This window comes from Drosophila busckii, chromosome 2R (assembly GCF_011750605.1).
Source record: "Drosophila busckii strain San Diego stock center, stock number 13000-0081.31 chromosome 2R, ASM1175060v1, whole genome shotgun sequence".
In the NCBI taxonomy this organism is placed as follows: Eukaryota; Metazoa; Arthropoda; class Insecta; order Diptera; family Drosophilidae; genus Drosophila; species Drosophila busckii.
Genome location: NC_046605.1, coordinates 18,432,554 through 18,450,574, shown reverse-complemented (window position 1 = coordinate 18,450,574; position 18,021 = coordinate 18,432,554). Strand labels below are relative to the sequence as shown.

The 18,021-nt window shown below is 37.0% G+C and overlaps 3 protein-coding genes across 10 annotated transcripts; 2 read left to right on the top strand and 1 right to left on the bottom strand.

Annotated features, from left to right (window-relative positions):
* Nucleotides 1-4: 4 nt before the first annotated feature.
* Nucleotides 5-17,920, bottom strand: LOC108597025 (bcl-2-related ovarian killer protein homolog B). 7 transcript variants are annotated; one of them, XM_017983309.1, is made up of 5 exons: nt 17,633-17,920; nt 1,729-2,029; nt 674-826; nt 309-617; nt 5-253 (listed from the first exon to the last, which is right to left on the bottom strand). In XM_017983309.1, exons 2-5 carry the CDS (start codon nt 2,002-2,004, stop codon nt 89-91), a joined length of 903 nt encoding a protein of 300 aa, XP_017838798.1. In that variant the 5' UTR covers nt 2,005-2,029; nt 17,633-17,920; the 3' UTR covers nt 5-88. The 7 variants fall into 7 exon arrangements, with proteins under 7 accessions (XP_017838798.1, XP_017838802.1, XP_017838797.1 ...); XM_017983313.1 differs by having other exon boundaries at nt 1,729-1,963; XM_017983308.1 differs by lacking the exon at nt 17,633-17,920 and adding an exon at nt 14,599-14,679.
* On the top strand, nt 4,218-8,264 carry LOC108594700. Its single transcript, XM_017979840.1, has 3 exons — nt 4,218-4,939; nt 5,924-6,487; nt 7,562-8,264. The coding sequence occupies exons 1-3, from the start codon at nt 4,590-4,592 to the stop codon at nt 8,262-8,264; spliced, it is 1,617 nt and encodes a 538-aa protein (XP_017835329.1). The 5' UTR covers nt 4,218-4,589.
* LOC108597024 lies at nt 11,124-17,335 on the top strand. 2 transcript variants are annotated; one of them, XM_017983306.1, is made up of 4 exons: nt 11,124-11,260; nt 15,708-15,810; nt 15,872-16,597; nt 16,650-17,335. In XM_017983306.1, the coding sequence occupies exons 1-4, from the start codon at nt 11,150-11,152 to the stop codon at nt 17,129-17,131; spliced, it is 1,422 nt and encodes a 473-aa protein (XP_017838795.1). In that variant the 5' UTR covers nt 11,124-11,149; the 3' UTR covers nt 17,132-17,335. The 2 variants fall into 2 exon arrangements, with proteins under 2 accessions (XP_017838795.1, XP_017838794.1); XM_017983305.1 differs by lacking the exon at nt 11,124-11,260 and adding an exon at nt 15,165-15,384.
* Nucleotides 17,921-18,021: the final 101 nt, after the last annotated feature.

Below are 18,021 nucleotides of genomic sequence, written 5' to 3'. Positions count from 1 at the left end.
CGCAACAGCTGCTGCAAGATCGTTGAACAACAGAACTTATCGAGCCGTCTTGCTATCGTTGCTTTGGCGCTCAATTCAAACTAGCTAATCAACTCGTAAATCGCTGGTGTATTTTCGGAATAACTGTATAAACAATAAAACGTATTAACATAAATAGTAAAATTAAGCCAAATAAAACGCCTATAATAAGCGTTGTCCATTCCAATGGATTTAAACTATTAGTCGTGGGTAAAACGTGTGTGTTGATGCCGCTCTAAAGAGAATATAAAATAAATGTTAAAGCTTATAATTATTAACTATAAGCATACCCAACCACCGTTTTCGTTAATCCAAGGCACCAGCTCGTCTTCAATGACTTCAGAGACGCTCTCCATGAGTTTCGGCAAATACTCTGGATGACCCTGACGCACACAGTCGACCGAGAGTCCACCAGCTATGGCAAATAATGAGATTACCTTGCTCCAAGTAATTTCTACACGAAACAGTTCGCGACCTACTGCACCCAGCAGCAAACTGACGGCATCTGGTGTATGAAACTCGCCGCCAGGATTGCGACAAATCTGACGTGCCACACCATTATAGATGCGTGGATGCATGCGCTCCAGCTCATCCCCCAGCTGCCAAAAGAGAGCAGCTTTAGAAGCATATGATGTATTTATTAATAGCTACGCACCACTTGCACTGCGGGAAAGACATCGCGTACTATGCCCATGGATGAGCCGCTGTTGCCCAAGATGCTGCGAATGCGCTGCAGACCAAGCTTCTTATTAAAAAGCCCAGAGCGGCGTAGTCGTCGTCTGATATAATGTCCACAAAGGCAGCGACCCTAAAAATGTAATATAAATATAGAAATTATAGTCATAATATATACTAATATTTATTAAATTAATGAAATTGTCATGGAAGCTGCAAAAATTCAGCGAAAGTTTCACTAATGTTTAAACGCCAGCAGCTCATACTTAACTTATTATCTATCTAGCATTTGTTTTAACTGCGTTATGTGAGATATGTATGCTATATATGACTTATATTTGTATCTTTAAAAAGAAAATGTTCTCATTTGCAGAATAACCTAATTGAAGATTGATTGAAAATTTTAATAAAAATTGGTCTAATATAATGGGCACGGGATCATTATTATAATTACTATCAGCAACAGAATCCAAGTTGACAGTCATCGTATAACAAAATTCATTAGCAAATAAGCAATTATCTATCTATTCTAAAATGATGTAGCTGCGTCATAATAGCGCGCCACTCATTATATTATAATATATTTTATTTGATAACGAATTTAAAAATATTTCGTTTTCTGACTCAGAACTCTAGGGTGTAAATAGAATTTATGCAACTAATTTTATTTTTTCGATAAATATGCTTTTGAGATTTTATAGAAGAGCTTCTTGTCTTCGAATGTTTACAATTTCATCTCAAAAATTAACCAAAAAAAAAAAGAAAACTCTACGTTGAATTTAATTGGTTATGAGCAGTTGTTATTATTTGGTTCTTATGCTCAAATTTAATTTTGAATAACAAGTTGATTAGTTTTGACTTTGATTAGTAAGAGACTTTAAATTTTAAATTTAAAGCAAAAACTATAAAGACTGAAATTTAAATAGCTAATTAAATGCTTAATTACAATTCAACAAATTGAAGTTACTGAATTTATTGAATTCCAAAACAAATCACAAGTAAATTCTTGAAGTTCTTTTATTGGCGTTTGCCTACCTGTGTGATAATATCCTGGGCTGGAATCTGTGCGGCCTTCCAGCCAATGGTGTAGGACAATTTGCGAGTGACCACATCGCTGACATTGCTGAGACGGCGTCGAGTAGTCTCGCGGGATCCTCCGGCCACCTCCAGCAGCGATGTGGAATGTAAAGTGGCGGGGAAACTGAATTTGCGTCGATTCTGAGCTTGGAGCAGACGCTCGCTTTGGGTGGTGGCCATGGGGAAGCCGTTGCTGAAATTATCGTTATTCGTGGGAAATGAGGTGCCGGGCATGATCGGTGAGATCGGTCGATATATCCTGCAATGCATTTTGGCAAGAATGGGCAATTGGCATAAATCAAGCTACGCTAATTGTTACGTCTAGCTGCGTGTATATGGCCAAGATACGTTTCATTAATTAAGACTAGCAAACGAACGAACTGAGCTGATGTGAGCAGCTTGGGGCATGCACATGTTAAATCAATTAATGGCCAATTCGATTTGGCTGATGTGGCAAATTTTTGCCGGCGCGTTGTTGTCAATCTTTTGGGTGCCCATGAGAGATTTTTATCTACCAAAGCCAACTCTCGACTGCAACTACAACTGTAACTGTCGAACAAGGCGAAAACCAGTCTGGGTCCCAAACAGTAGCTCAAGCGCACACCCCTTGCCTAGCCACTGGTGGGTGGCGGGGAGTCTATTGCTTGTCTCTCTCTTGTCTCCGCCACAACGATTACAATCAAAAATAATTACCACAAATCATAAATGTCATGTCGAAATCGCAATCAATTTATGAATCTCAGCAATGTGAGCATTATTAGCTAAATAATGAAGTGGAAATAACGTTAAGTATGATTACGCTACATGTTAAATCAATGTTTGGACTTTAGCTAACAATTTTAACGATCGAGCTTTAGTTGTAGTTTGTAAAAGCAATGAAAACTACTCAAAGATATTTGTTCGATACTCAAAATGTAATTATTATTAATGAGTTTTAAAAATAAAGCTTAGGCTAATGTGGGCCACGCGTGGCTACGCCTGAAATATATTTATAAAAATATTAATCTGATAATTATAATTTATGTTCATTCCATAAGAGTATTACTTTTTAGTTAGCGCACTTAAATGTGCGATATGTATGTATTCGATTGCAGATTTCAAAGTTTTAACTCTGCAAGATTGCGTTTAGTTAAATAACATGCAGTAATTAATTAATTATATATCAATTAAATCAACTTTATACCTCCAAGTTTCTTGCTTTGGTCTAAAATGTAAAATTGTAGAAAATAATTGCTTATCATAATATTGATTAATTCATTAAAGTTATTAATAAAGCTTGTTGCATATTTAGTATTAATAAATCAGTCAGAATTCTTTTTCGTATCTAACACTATTCGCTCTGACATAAAATACTTTTCTGACTAAATGTTTTTAATGTTTTAAATTTTAAACTATGCTAAAGATACTTTTAAAGTTTTATAAGTAATGGTGCTCTAAAATTGACTATAAAATAAATGTTTTTATTAATATACCAAGTTATACCAAGCAAGCTGCTTAAGTTGCTCGCAGCTAATTTTGAGAGTCACAAATATAAATAGATGTGAATCAATTGATTTTAAACTTTTCGGTGCAAATCAGTGGTGGTCCTAAATTTGAATATGGGGAGCACTCAGAGCAAGGGCTTACCCTTGGTGAGAAAAATTCAAAAATATAATAAAAAAAATAACAAAAGTCTGCACAGCTTATCTAATTCCTGCAATCGATCTTGTGGCTTTTGCATTTGAAACATTGTTTCATTAGACAATTGCAAACTCTTTCTATTTAGTAAAATGTCAAGCTGTATTAATTTAAAACAAACATATCAATAATATGTTTTAATTTCAACAGTAAAACTTTTTAAGTTACAAACTTAGCAGAGTTGATCATAAGAATTTCATCTGATTTTAGTTCTACATATTTAAACGTTTAAATCGTTTTAAAATCGCTTAAATAAAACAAATTTAAGTACATACTTAAAATATTATGCAGATTGATAAAATACAAAATGTGTGTTTGACTTTTGTGTGACTTTTATTGTTGGAAATTATAGAAACACAATTAAAGCCACAGACGATGTTTAACAAAATTTAATAGTTATAAAGTCTTGGACCTAATTTTTTTGCATACACTGAAAGTCAATTAAATCTTTTATTGTGACGCTTTAAAATGTTAGAGGCATTAAGAAAAAAATGTTTCAATATTATTACGAGCAAAAATCTAAGTAGCGCCCACAATTAAAGTTCTCTGCGGTATCTCTATCATTAAGAAACTTTCTATAAATGTTTGTAAACAATTGCAAAGCTCTTTGCAATAACTTTTTGCTTTTAGCCGTGACCAAATTTGGGCAGCTTAACAGCAAAAAACTTTGATTTGCGCTTGGCGGTTTTAATGTTACTTTGAGTTTGAGTTTGAGTCTGAGTTATGTGTAAACAGTTGGGAACATGTGTGGGGATGCGTGTTCGTCATTAGTTGTCCACAGGCGACATGTCAGCTGCCAAATGATTTGTGTGGAGATGGCGACAAGTGAACTGAGGCTGCAGCTCATAGCAGACTGGATATGGCTTGAGAGATCGACTGGGGAGTTGGATACGACAATTAGCTTTACATAACCTGGGCTAACAACATGCGCACCAAGGAAAGTTTTTTGTTCATTTCACGCGTCGAACAGCAAAATCGTGTAAATAGCAAAGAAAGTAAATTTCGGGGACTACCTTCATTTAATTTCAATTCTACGCGAGCAATCAGGTCACCTGCAATCACGATCTTAGCTTGTTTATAAAGCTTATAAAAGCCACACCTATGCCAAAGTGGTGACCAGTAGTTGATGTCAACCCAACAGCATGTCAAGCAGTTGGATCTATCTAATCCTCTTCAGCTTTTTACAGCTGTCGAGGGCAGATGTCTCGCATTATTATGCAGCACCTGCGGAATTCTCGAGCTATCCCTTTCAGTTTGCTTTGCCGCCACCACCAGCGCCGGCTTATGTGCCCACTGCGCCGGCTGCACCACCACCAGTGGCGCCTGCTCCTGTTGCGCCTGTTGCTGCCACAACGGAGTTTTCATTGCCTGAGATTGTGGAGAATCGCAGCTTGAAGCATGGCAATGCTCATGGCAATTTCATTCCACTCAGTCAACATTATCTGCCGCCCACGCAGGAGCAGCGACCCAACTATGAGAGTCCCAAGCCCAGGTGAGTTCAATTCAATTTAATTTCTCAAGCAATCAGACAATTTTACTTTAAGCTTAATGCTCACTATCAAAAATGAGAAATTGAGATAAGAAATTTTTGACTCTGTTCAAAAAGTGTACAATGGTCTTTTAATTTAGTTTATTGGTTTAGTGGATGAAAGTGATAAATATAGATAGATATACACTTAAAGTGCTATCCAAACCAAACTAAGTTGCGTGTATATTAGACTATTCCTAATTTTTAGCATTTTTTTTTTTTTTTTGTAAAGCGCACATTTTCATAATATTAGCCATGGCAAAAGTAAAATACCAAAAATTAATTTCGGTCATTTTAGACAACTTTATCAGAACATTACACTAACCCATGCCGATTGGCCGCACTGAAAGGGAAATTAATATAATTGGAAGACTTAAAGATTTTGCAGGTAAACTGATATTCTTCCAATTATTTTCCTTATTGCTTTAGCTCAAGTCTAAATATAGAATGCTATGAGTGCTATGCTAGTGAAATTTGTTTCCAAAAAGATGGCCCCGCTTTCATATATATTTTGTTGGAGAAAGCTTAATTAATTTAACAAAGGCCTCAACTTAACAACTTGTTATCATAAAATGTAAGATCCTTTTCAGCTTGTAGTGCAATCGTCAGTTTGTGTCAGTGTTAGCTTCATAGAGCGAGAGAAACAGAGAGGGAACAAGAGAGACAACAATAGAGATGTGTAAAAGGAACTGTCAAGTTGCAGTTAAACTGAAAATTCTCAAACTATATTCCCCATCTTAGACGATAAAAGATTTATGAATAACAATAATTGTCAACAGCTTCAGGCGGCAGACCTAATTACTAAATTACTTGTACAGAGTTTAAAATTGTCTGCTGCGTCCGACTGTACCAGAAAATTTTGCTGTTGTTTCTTAGCTTAGTTTTCTATTGTTTATATTATATGCCATATAACAAAAATCTAACACTAATTTAAATTGTATATTTCAGCGATGAATTTGGTGGCTACTATTATCAACAGCCCAGCAGCACCATCACAACCACCAGCACCACCAGCAAGCCAATTGTGGTGCAGGATTCCAGCGAGACGCTGGAGTTGGAGCATGGCTATGACTATCAAGTGCCGGCACGCCCCTCCACGCCCGCGCCTGTCTATCTGCCGCCCTCGCAGCTCAATGCGGAGCAACAGCAGCAGCAGCTGCGACTGCGTCTCAAGGACATGCGCTGCCTGCAGTCGGGATACTTTCGAGCTGTGCTCAAGCTGGACAGCTTTCTAGGCGCTGCACCGGTGCTGGACTTGGAGCAGGAGCAGCTGCAGGATAAGCGCTGTGAGCTGAAACTCTCACGCAGTTTACTGCTGCTGGACATAGCGGGTGCGGACTTTGAGCGTTGCGGCGTTCGCTCATGTGGTGAGGATTTGTGTCTGAGGCTGCGCTTTCCAGCGATTCGTGGACTGCGCACAGCAGCGGATGCAATTCTGACGCTGCACTGCAAGACGCAGGAGCGTGTGGCATACAAAACGCATGCGCTTAAAATGGGCGTGGCCAATGATGCGTAAGTAGCTTTCAATCAATCAATATCCATTGGTGATTTTATGTAGGAAAAGCAGGCAATGAATTCAGCAATATTAGCTGTAGCTTGAGTTCCTAAACTATTTGTTGATCTGATTGTTGCATAAGTAGCTTTCAGTATGTTAGATTTCAATTGGTGAAATTATTGGTGAATTTATCTACGAAAAGCAGCCAGTGAGAATTCACTGTCAGCCTATTTGTTCCCTAACTATTTGTGTATACCTTTTTAATTAGTTGCCTTAGTACGGCTGATAGCAATTGTTGATTTTCCTTTTTCATCTACGCTAAGATAGCTTAAGTCATTTAACGCTATTTTCATACATTCGAATACTAGATTTATGTTATAAAATAGAAAACAAAGCAGGCGTCTCTGTTGGTGAAGTTACTGGTGATTGGTATTGCAAATATTTCTCAGTTATTTAAGTGATAAAGTTCTGATCAGAATCGTTGCTCATTTCCAAAAACTAATTAATACATTCATTTATTCAATTGTTAATTTTGTTGGTGATTTTATTATCATTTCAACAACATTAAGTATTGCACAATCAAAGCGTAAGTTCGACTTTTCTTTCAAGAATTCGAATTCTTGATTCATTTCAAAAGCAGTTCAGAGTCTGTTGGTGAATTTATTAGTGATTGGTAATGCAAAAAATTCTCTGTTGGCGAAGTGATCTTTCCTCATTGGCAAAGACATTAACTTAATAAATTTAATCAATTGGTGATTTCTTCATTTCATCAACGTTAGGTATTGCACGATTAAAGAGTTAGTTCGCCATTTCGTTAAAACGTTCGACTTCCGGATTATTGTATTTCGAAAAATAAACAAAACAGGTAGAGATGTTGGTGAATTGTTATTGGAAACACTTTTCCAATCACTATTGGTATTGAATTTCACCAATGTTTTGTATGAATCGAGGAAGCAAAGTTGGTGAGCAGCAACTGGTGAAGCTACAAGATGTTCACCAGTGAGATGAACTAAATTGTTGTTGGAGTTTTCATAACTTTTAATCCAGTAACTCATTTTCATTTACTAAATTTGTCTCCTCCTCGTATACAGACAATCCCGCAGCGCTGGCAGCTACGCCCATGGTGGCAATCAGAATGCCTTTCGCACTCACGTGGAGCTGCTGCGACGTGGCAGCAACGGCTACACCCGTCAGCTGGAAACAGATGGAGCTGTGCAGTTGGGCGAGGATTTGCTGCTGCGAGCGCATGTCTTGGCAGGCGATGGTTGGAACTACACCAAGCTGAGCGATGTGCAGCTGCAGCGCATCTCGCCCAGCGGCGAGCTGCTGAACAGCGCTCAGTTGATCACCACGCGCGGTTGTCTCAATCCCGCCATGCAAAGTGTTTGCGCTCATGCTCCAAGTCTGGAGCCGCCGCTGGGTCAGCGGTTGCATTTCAAGGCCATCATGTTTCCGGGCATGCACAGTGGCGATTTGCTGGTCATGTCCATGCGGCTGACTGGGTGCCTGGAGCATGAGGATTGCCAGCTCACGCCGCAGGACTGTCTGCCCGGCGTAGCTCAGCGACGCAGACGGGATACACCGGATCACAACAGCTCTGCAGCTTCAGAGATTTCGCATCTCAGCTTCAGAGTGCTCATGCCGCAGTTGGAAGCCAGAGAACTGGAGCAATCAGCTGCGGTCAGTGAGCAATTCGCTAGAGTCTCCAAGTCTATGGCGCTGTTCGGAACTTTGGGCTTTGTCGTGCTGTTAATGGGCGTGGCTATTATTGCGATTTACAAATTGCGCAAATGAAGAAAATTCCACAAAACAAAATTTTATGTCTGTTAGCTCATTATATGAATTAAATAAAAAATATTAACAAACATTCTAATAAACGTTGTTTTTAATTCATCTTTATATTTATAAATCCTATTAAACCTATCCAAATATTATCATATTACTATAGCCCGTACTAAATTTTAGTATTGGAAAAAATGAATGCACTTAAAAATATCTTAATTTAAGGAAAACTAAATTAAAAAATGTTTTGAATCTTTTACATCTCTGTACTAAAAGTAGAAACAATAATAAAATGTTGGCAATTATTTATTTTTAGCTTCGTTGGTATGGCATCAAATTTAAGCAAGTGAGTTTTTAATTAATTAAATTATATACTATGCGCAGTTTGGAATATAATTTTATTAATTATAAAGACAATAATATGACTAGCAACACATTACGTTTTATATTAATTGTTGAATTGTCTTTAATATAAAGTCTTGATTCCGATTAAATTAATAATCAAATTACACATATTTTAGTTTAATAAATTTCTTACTTACAAATAAATATGAGCACAATAGTTTTTAAAAAACTGTGTGCTAAAGTAAATAGCATTGAAATGTACTAAACGATTGACTTATGATCTCAAATATTTAATGATTCTTTAATTAGACAGCGAGACTATTACAATAGCAAACCAATTAATGCATAAAAACAAAACTAATATTATTTATTTAAGTAATTTAAACTCAAATTTGACTAAAAATTCTGCACGCTCCTTCTTTAATTTAGCAACATATACATATATGCATATATAATTTTAGTTGTCTGATTTACTGACTCGACTCTACTCCGCCTTGCCTTGAATACTTTCACTCGACTGAGAGATTCGCATCAGTCTTTGGCTACTCATTAATTTTCTCTCGCTTTCCTTGCTTCAATCTTAAGCACAATCTTGAGCTTCTTGAGATAACTACCAGCTTTGCTTACTAATTGCATCAGATTTCTCAAGCGTCGTATTTCATTAATATGCTGGCCAAAAACCCTTGCCAGCAACCGACATTTATTTTTACAAACATCAGCGGCGCCAATCTCAAGCAACTGGGTAACAAAAAAAAAAAAAAAATAAAGAAAAATAATAAAACTTGAACTTATCGGTTGCAGCTAAATCAGCAATATGGTCAACAGTTTGCAGTTTGCAGTTACCAAAACAGAAATTAGCACTTAATAAAATGTTATTTATGTTCATGTCGCTTGTAATTTCAATGGCCTGAGAATAAAACTAAAGCTCGACTTCGAGACTTCGAAATGTTTTGCTGACTGATTACCAAATTGCGATCTGTGATTTTGTTTGTTTATGGCAAAGTTTGTTCGTATTGAAATTCTATCACGTTTTCACGCTTAGCGCACATTTAATGAAACCAAATACGCCAAGAACTCGGCGTTTGTTACATTTTCGGATTTTGCTATTTGGTGCAATTTGTTTTGTCATTTCTTATGTTAATTTTGCAATCAGCCGCCACACAGAGCCAACCCGTGTGTAGTAGTTGGCCAATTAGTTGCTGATTTGTGACCTAATGCATAGCGGGGGGGCCAGCGGCTGCTAGCAGAGATAGCAGCTTTAATTATAGTGTGACAATGCAGCGTATACGTGATATTTGTTAAGTTTCTTGCGCATAGCATGTGTGCAAGTTGAAGGCGGCTGTTAATTAATTGGTATTAATGTCAAAGTTTGTAGAGTACACAGCATGACAGTTGAAAAAGAGAAAGAGATAGAGATACAAACTCAGCAGGGGAAAATCGAAGGGGGGCCTTAACTGACTAGAGCTGAGCTAGTTCCAAGTGCATAGAGGCATTGATAATAATGAATAAGAAGCCAGCTGGTATGAAAAATATATAACTATAATCTTAGCTAGAAGAAATAAATTTCTTAACTGAGAATTACTTAATAGGATTTGGAAGTTCAGCAGATCAGAAGCAAGACAATTTGCATAAGAATAAGTATTGGGGAAAAGCGTAAGGCATGAGCTTTCAATCTAAACATATTTAAGTGTCTATAATTGTTTGCCATAAGCACTCTCAAGCTGGAATCTTTAATCAAATTTCTGATGATCAGATGACATGACTGACTAAGCAAATAAAGAAAAGTTAGCAATGGAGACTGCAGATTATATTCAAACAGTTGCAATGATGGGAATGCAAATTCTGCAGACATATGAACTGCAAGTACAAAAATATTTATTTATTAACAAGATTAATTTATATACAAAAATAATAATAATAACTAAGGTAGCGCGATGCTGGCTGGGCACTAAAATAAGATGACTGCGATTCTAGAAAGATATGGCGCATTTGTTTCTAGCAGAAATATATTACATAAATTTATTTAAAATTTTAGAGCATGAACGTAGCCAGATACTAACAGCTGGGATGATAAAAATGTGATTAAATATTCTAATACACTTCATTCGAAAGCGGGTCTAGCATTCATTTTTGTAAGATTGTTATAATAATAGTTAAATTCTAATGACGCCAAAGTTCGTTTAAAATTGAAAACGATTTGCATATTTTACATATTTTTTTTGCATATTTGAATGAATGAATTGCATTGCTTGAGAAACGCAAATTGTGTTTTATGTGTGCTATGATCATTTATAATCTTATAAATAGTATTTAAAAATATTTGTTTGAGCTGCTGATTCCATTCTTGAATAACATGCGTATCCTTGCTTAAATATCTGAGCTTAACTATCGTTAATCAAAGTAGAATCTCTCCTCGCTTAGTATGCCAAGAGTTCAAAATTTTTGATGACAGTTCGCTGAATTGTCTGTCAATTTGACTTGCTTTAATTTTTCGTTGACAACTTTTTAACAATTGACAACAAAGTATTTGACACAAGTGAAGCTAACAAACTATGACACGAAAAGTAAAAACTCTAAAGCGTTTGAAGCGTGGAGTGAAGCGCATTAAAGTCGCGCGTGGCAGGCACAAAAATGTGCGGCAAGTTGTTGCATGCAACAAGATGGTAAGCAGTACAGTCTGGTATTAAATTGAATTTTTGCACTTATGTAAAAGCGAAATTCCCACCACAAGCTGTGCGCATAACTTGAACCCATAAGGTTGTCTATTTGGGCCTACACTCTGGCTGCTGGCTAATTAATAAAAGCCACACGTACATTAAGCCAGCCAACTACTTTGTCTTTGTCGCAAAATGTCAGTTAAAATGTTTATGTTTAGTTGCACATAAATTAAAGTGTCCGTCCGTCCGGCCGGCCGTTGGTCCGTCTGGCGCTTTAGCAATTTACACTGCACTACGCGAGGCCTAAAACAATTTTCATGTTTACCGTTGTTAGCTGCTTAAATTAGCGTCTACTTAGTGCCCAATTTAGCAATCGACTGAGTATATAAATATTTATGAATGCACTTCGATTTTTAGCGCAACTGTGAGACTTCTATGAATGGCTATAAGCATGCTTACAACCAAGTTGTTGGCCATTGTGGGCTCATTAAGTAATGAATTGCTTAGGCGGCTCGGCTCAATTGATGAGCAGTAAACAAGTGTAGGCAGCAAAAAAGTTCAATGAATTAGCAAGAGTACTTAGCAACGAATGCTTAGGCTAATTAAGCTTAAGATTTTTTTTAGCAAAGACAAATTCTTTGAATAATTAACATAGCAATCATGGCTCTAAAATTAGATCTGCTTGCGCTTAAATTAACTTCAAAATTTTGCTTAATTATTTTATTTCAAATACAAACATTAAGCAACGTTATGCCAATTTGTTAAACTCAAAGCAGTCGAAGCTTAGAAAAGTTATAATCAAATGACATTTGTTACTTTGACTAAAGCAATTTAAAGTTTAAGCTCTAAATACTGATGCCCAGTAAAACTTTTTCTATCGAAAATTATATAACATTATTAATAAACTTTTACTATTTTATTAAAGAAATGTGTACATGAACAATAAGTCAATAATTACCAAATGCTTTTTAACGTTGATTGGCAAGCTTTGTTTATAACATAAATAAATGTGCGTAGCATATGCGTAGTCACACTTTTATAAAGAGGGGACTAGCCATATATTTTGTTAAAATTTAGAAATAAATTTATATTTGAAAAAAAAGTCAAGCTGATAATTAACAAATGCAACATTTATTTGCCATTGCCAAAAATTTGTTTACTACGCATGAGCGTAGAGACTATTTTTATATGGGCAGCAACCAAATTATTGATCTGAGCTAAATTTATAACATTTTTTTTCAGCCACAGTGTGTTTTTTATTATAAGCTTTAATATACTTAACACTCACGTAGCTAAATCTCATTGGCTAGTCTCTTTGAGTAAATTTAAGCATCACAATCAAATGTCAACGCCTCATTAGCAACTTTTATTAACCAAAAGCGTTGCTTGGCGTTTTTTATTTCGTTCGCCATTGGTTGCCTTAAATTAACTTTAATTTAATGCGCGCTTTTGTATTAGCTTTTTGCTATTTATTTATTTATTTAGTTTTTATTATTGGCTGATAACTTGTTTTTGTGTGTGTCTTTCTTTTAAACCATGTTAACATTTTTCTACAGTAGTTGACAGTGGGGTAAATCAAATTCCCCCCCCCCCCTCGCTCCTCTTGGACTTGTTTGGTTGGTTTATAACTTTTTATTTCATTTGCACATTGCTCTGCTTTTGGCGCATGACAAACAATTTTGAGCAATTTGACTTTCGATTTGTGATTGGTTAATTCAATAGCAATAGTAATTGCAATTTATTTTTTTGTTAAGTTGGCTATCAAACCGCAAAGAGTTAGCAAACTGAATTGCCATTAAGCCACAATTACAAGTGATATAAACGCATAGATCGAATTTGCGGTTAAGCAAAATAAATGCAAAAAATATTTGCAATAAAAATAATTAAAATACATAAATAGTTAAGCAATTTAAAAATATAATTTTAACAGCTAAAAATATGAGACTATTGAATTTTCATATGCTTGACTAAAGATGTGTGAAAATTTGGTTGCTACTGTTTGAAACTGATGCCGGTTATGCAGTAAAGTAAACAGTTAACAGCTAGCGCTAGTTAGTTAACACAGTTGCTAACATTGCGCGGCTCATTAGCTAAACAATTGTTGCACCTCTCACTCACTCATTCTCTCTCGTATTCCAAAGCCAATTTACGTCATTCAAATCGAACTGGACTTGTGCACGAGTTAATTGCAATGTGGCAGAAATTCAATTCAAGGTGTTGATGAGAGGCGGGCAGGGGGGCTCTGTAGCTTAGGGCGTGTCATTTAACGTATTTATGTCGACTCAGTGAACTCTATTGGGAGGGGGGGATTATCTGCTTATGCCAAGTGTGCTACAAGCTAAGTGTAGTCCAAAGAAGACAGAGTTCTATCAAAAGCGTGCTACACTGCAAAAAATCGTACACGAATATAAAATTCCATTTAAATTGAAATTTGAACTGCTCAACGCCAATGAAAATTTCGCTGACTTATACAATTTATTTAACATACCTTATTTATAGACTAAATTCATTTATTTTTAGTAGAACTCAACGCCTTCTTTGTCAATAGCTTTGGTTTGTTTACTAATCCCCAATGACATTTTTGTTTGTAAGCCATTTAATAAAGAAAACATTTATTGCAAACTCAATTACGTATACGCACTATATTTGTACATTTAATGTGGGTGTGCTTGTGTATTGAACAACAACAAAAAGCACTCACACACACACACACACACACTGTTAAAAATTAATTTAATTAAATTTCGAGCTGGCCTCTTGGCGACTTCAGCATGCAAGAGTGCGTTCAACTTGCTCGAGTCCGGAGCTCATCCATTTTGTTTACTTCGCATTAATGCAATAATTGGCTAAATAAATTGCTAAAAGCCAACAAAGGCGGCATTTGCACAGACAATTTACTCTTATCTCACTATGATTTCATTGATAGGAGCCCGCACTCTTATTGTTTATATTATTTGGCGTTGCTTGTTATTTTGTGTGCGCTGATAAAGTTTTAGTTTGATAAATGTTAATAAAGCACTATATAACCGTAAATTAATGCAAAATAATAGTTGACTACGCAAGCTGCGAGCTGCGCTGCATACACATTACCTAATTATTTATGCATTAAGCGTAGTTTCGATTTTATTTTTAGGAAGTCTTGTATATTCACGGTCATGCTTTTGAAGGTTTTTATTGTTATTGCTCTAGAAGCGAACACACACACACACTCACAATATAAATAATTGTTAATTTACTGCACAAACCGCAGCATTTACGCTAGTGTGGGCGTCATTAAATACTGACAAGACCACAGTAATTATGCACTTAAAGTAGTAACTAAGTAGCGTTCAATAACCACTAACCGATTAGCTAAAGCGGATGCTTAAATTTCGTTGTTAGCAAAAACAACAGCTGGCGATCGCTGCACGCGGCGTCGACGAGCGTTGAATATAAAATGAACACTTCAAAACCAAATGGCGCGCGCATTCAACTGAACCCAAAACAGTGCTGATAAACGAAACTTACAACACCGCACGCTAGAGATGGCACTCTATCGATAGTTGCAACGAAGTTTACGAGACCCTCAAGTGAGCGCTCAATTGACTCGCATATGTTAATCAGATCAGCTGTGCTTTGTTTTTGTTTACGTTTATTGCTGTACAAGTACAGTCGATCGTTTTTGCTTGAAATAAAATTAAACAGAAATACTGTTTAGCATTAAAAACAAAGCAATCTATATAAGCAGACGTATAGTAATAATAATACAAAATATGTAACAAAACATTTTCAGCTTAAAAATCATAATTTTTATTACGTTAGCTGAAATGGTTAATTATGTATTATTAATTCTTATTAAGTATTATAAGTAATTAATAATATCTGCTGAGTGAACTAGTGCGCGAGCGCTGAGCGCAGACGCTGTTCAGTTCAGTTCATTGGTTCAGCTTGAAGAGTGGTTCACTCGCAGTTAGTCTGTGCGATTGGACACAATAAAGTGCAATATTTATTACAAGTGCAATAATTAAGCGTGCAACATGTCTTTGTCAATTATTAAATATCGCAAATCAGCACAGGGCCTAGTGCCCATAAAGCCAACTATGGTAATTCGACAAAAACTGGCGCCCCAGCAGCAACAACAATTAATCAAGGTATACAAACAAAATGATGCTAAAATAGAGCTGTTGCCGTGTCGTGAAATTAAAAAGCAAGCAGTGCAAAAAATGTTGCAAGTAATAGTTTCTGGAAGTTTCTTTAATAAGGAAATAATTAATTCATATTATTTATCGTTAATATAGCAAAATGCAATATAAATAAAAAGTCGTGCGTGCTTGCGTGAGTGGCACGAAATATTTATTTGGCTTGCCCACTGGCCTGCAGCTGTTTTTTTTATTTTAATGGGCAACGCTGGCAAACACATGTTTTGCATATGTTAAATATTTCTTAATTTAGAAACAAATATTATGCATTACAGAAGCTAACAGGCAATCATAGTATTGCATTCGGCAAAATACCAGCCGGTGCCATAATTAAGCCAATGATGAAACGCGCTGCAAATGTCACAGCCACAACAACAAGTAAGTCCATCAAACAGCTGCTTCTTCCCAATAAGCCACAAAACATGTGTTTCCTTTACAGCTGCACCTTTGCAGAAAGTGCCCAAATACGTCTTGAGCAGCAGCAGCATTAACGGCACAACGTGGCAAGCAGCAAATACAGTACTGCCAGCTAAAAGGGAATTACTAGGTGATGCTATCAATTCACTGCCAGCAAATACAATTATAAAGGCAACCAGCCGTCAGCCACAAGCAGCAGCAGCAGCCAGCCAACAGTCTGCAGGACATGCAATTGCGCCAGCGCCAGCGCCTGCCGTAGCTTCAGTTGTGCGTCAAGCAGTGATTCTCAAGCGGGACATGCCACAGCGCACAATGCGCAGCATTACACTCAGCTCCATTGATGCCTGCTCTATGCTGCACTTGGGCGTAGAAACTACGCACTTGCCGCTCTTCAAGCGACATGTCTGCAAACACGCCAGCGTCACTTACTTGGACTGCTGCATAACGTTAAGAAAGCTGCGACTTAACGAATCCTTTGCTTTACTAGCGGAGTTCTTTGAGCTTAGCGAGTCAGATGTGGAACAAACATTTAAGCGCACGCTGGTGAAGCTGTCGCGTTGCCTGCGCCCGCTGATACGCTGGGCAGATGGCAAGCATTTCTCAGAGCGACTAAAGCACATGCCGCTGGCCTATAGAGCGAATCTAATGCATGTGCGTTCGCTTATCGAATGCGTAGAGACGGATGTAAGTGCAACGCTAGACTTTGGCTGCGATAGCTACAAATTTATACTGTGTCTTAATACAAATGGTATGTGGCAATGTTAAATATGAACTCTTAATTAAAACAAATTTGCTTGCAGGCATTATAAGTTACGTTTCGGATGCCTTTCGTGGCGACTGTGACGATCTGCAGCTGTTTGAGGCCAGCAACTTTAAGAATATAATACCCAGCTATCTAACACTTTGTGCTGAGCCTGGCAAAGGCATTAAACAGACAAAGACAGCAGGTGCTGAGGAGGACGATGAGGAGCCAGAGACAGCAGCAGCAGCCAAACCTGCATTAAGCAAATACAGCGCGCAGCGGCTCACCGCACAAATGGCCAATCAGCAAAGTTTAAATGTTGTAGATGGAGCGCTGAGTTCCAGTCGCGCCAAGAGCTTGCAGCTGCCTACTGTACGCATTAACGAGCCTGCGTGCCGCGCTCAAATGCGGCACATGATTGATGCATTGCGAGAGTTCAAGATGCTGGATCATTGCGCCTTGCAGCAAACCATGCCGTTGGGTTATCTCAATGAGATGCTAATTGTTGCCGCTGCGCTGTGCAATTTACAGAGCCAATAAGCTCTGTTGTATATAAGCGCACACCTGTTTTAAGGTGCTGCTATATTGTATTATATATATAGATATTAATTGACTAAATGTACAACTTTTCTACACAAATTGCTTGTGTGCGCATTTTTTAATTGCCAAAATAACTTTCACGCGTCTGCTCCTGGCCTGTTAGCTAATGTTAACTTGTTGCTGTCGTTTATAACATGTTTGTGTGCCTGCAACAGGTTGAGTTAGTGCCTGACTTTAGCAACCTTTAGCTATTTAAGTTTTGTATATTTATTTACGTGTTATATCAAGTCAAGTTTGCAAGGCTCTTGCACAACCAGCAAACAGTTGTGGCCACCCACGTGAGATGTTTGCATATTTGCGCAGCTGTTTGACGCTTCTTGATGAACGCTGCGAGGCTCCGGCGAACATTGCCACTAGTTGTGGCTACAGAAATAACTTTGGTATTATTAAACTAAACAGCAGTTTATAATTGTAGTTAACTGAAAAGTTCAATCGACTTACCCATCTAGATAAATTAAGTTTATTTTTAAATAGAACGTCAAGGGAACTATATCTTGTTTCACTGAAGATTTAAAAGCCTTTCAAATACAGCTAAGCATTTCATAAACCAATAGTTTATGCTAAGCACTTTCATATCAAATCGTACCAAGTGTACAACTTAAAAAGATTATATTGTCCGTAATATTCAGTTTCGTCGACCACCATTCATAAACACTGCACTTAATTTTACTCTAAAAAAAGGGATATATGCATTCCTAAACTCGCTTTTAAATTTAACTGAGTTTGATTTAAAACTCTAGCACACTAGATAGAGCAATTTATTTGTGGGGTGCTCCAGATTTTAAAATCTTTGTAAGCCAACACAAAATAAGCTTCAAGCTAGTTAGAGG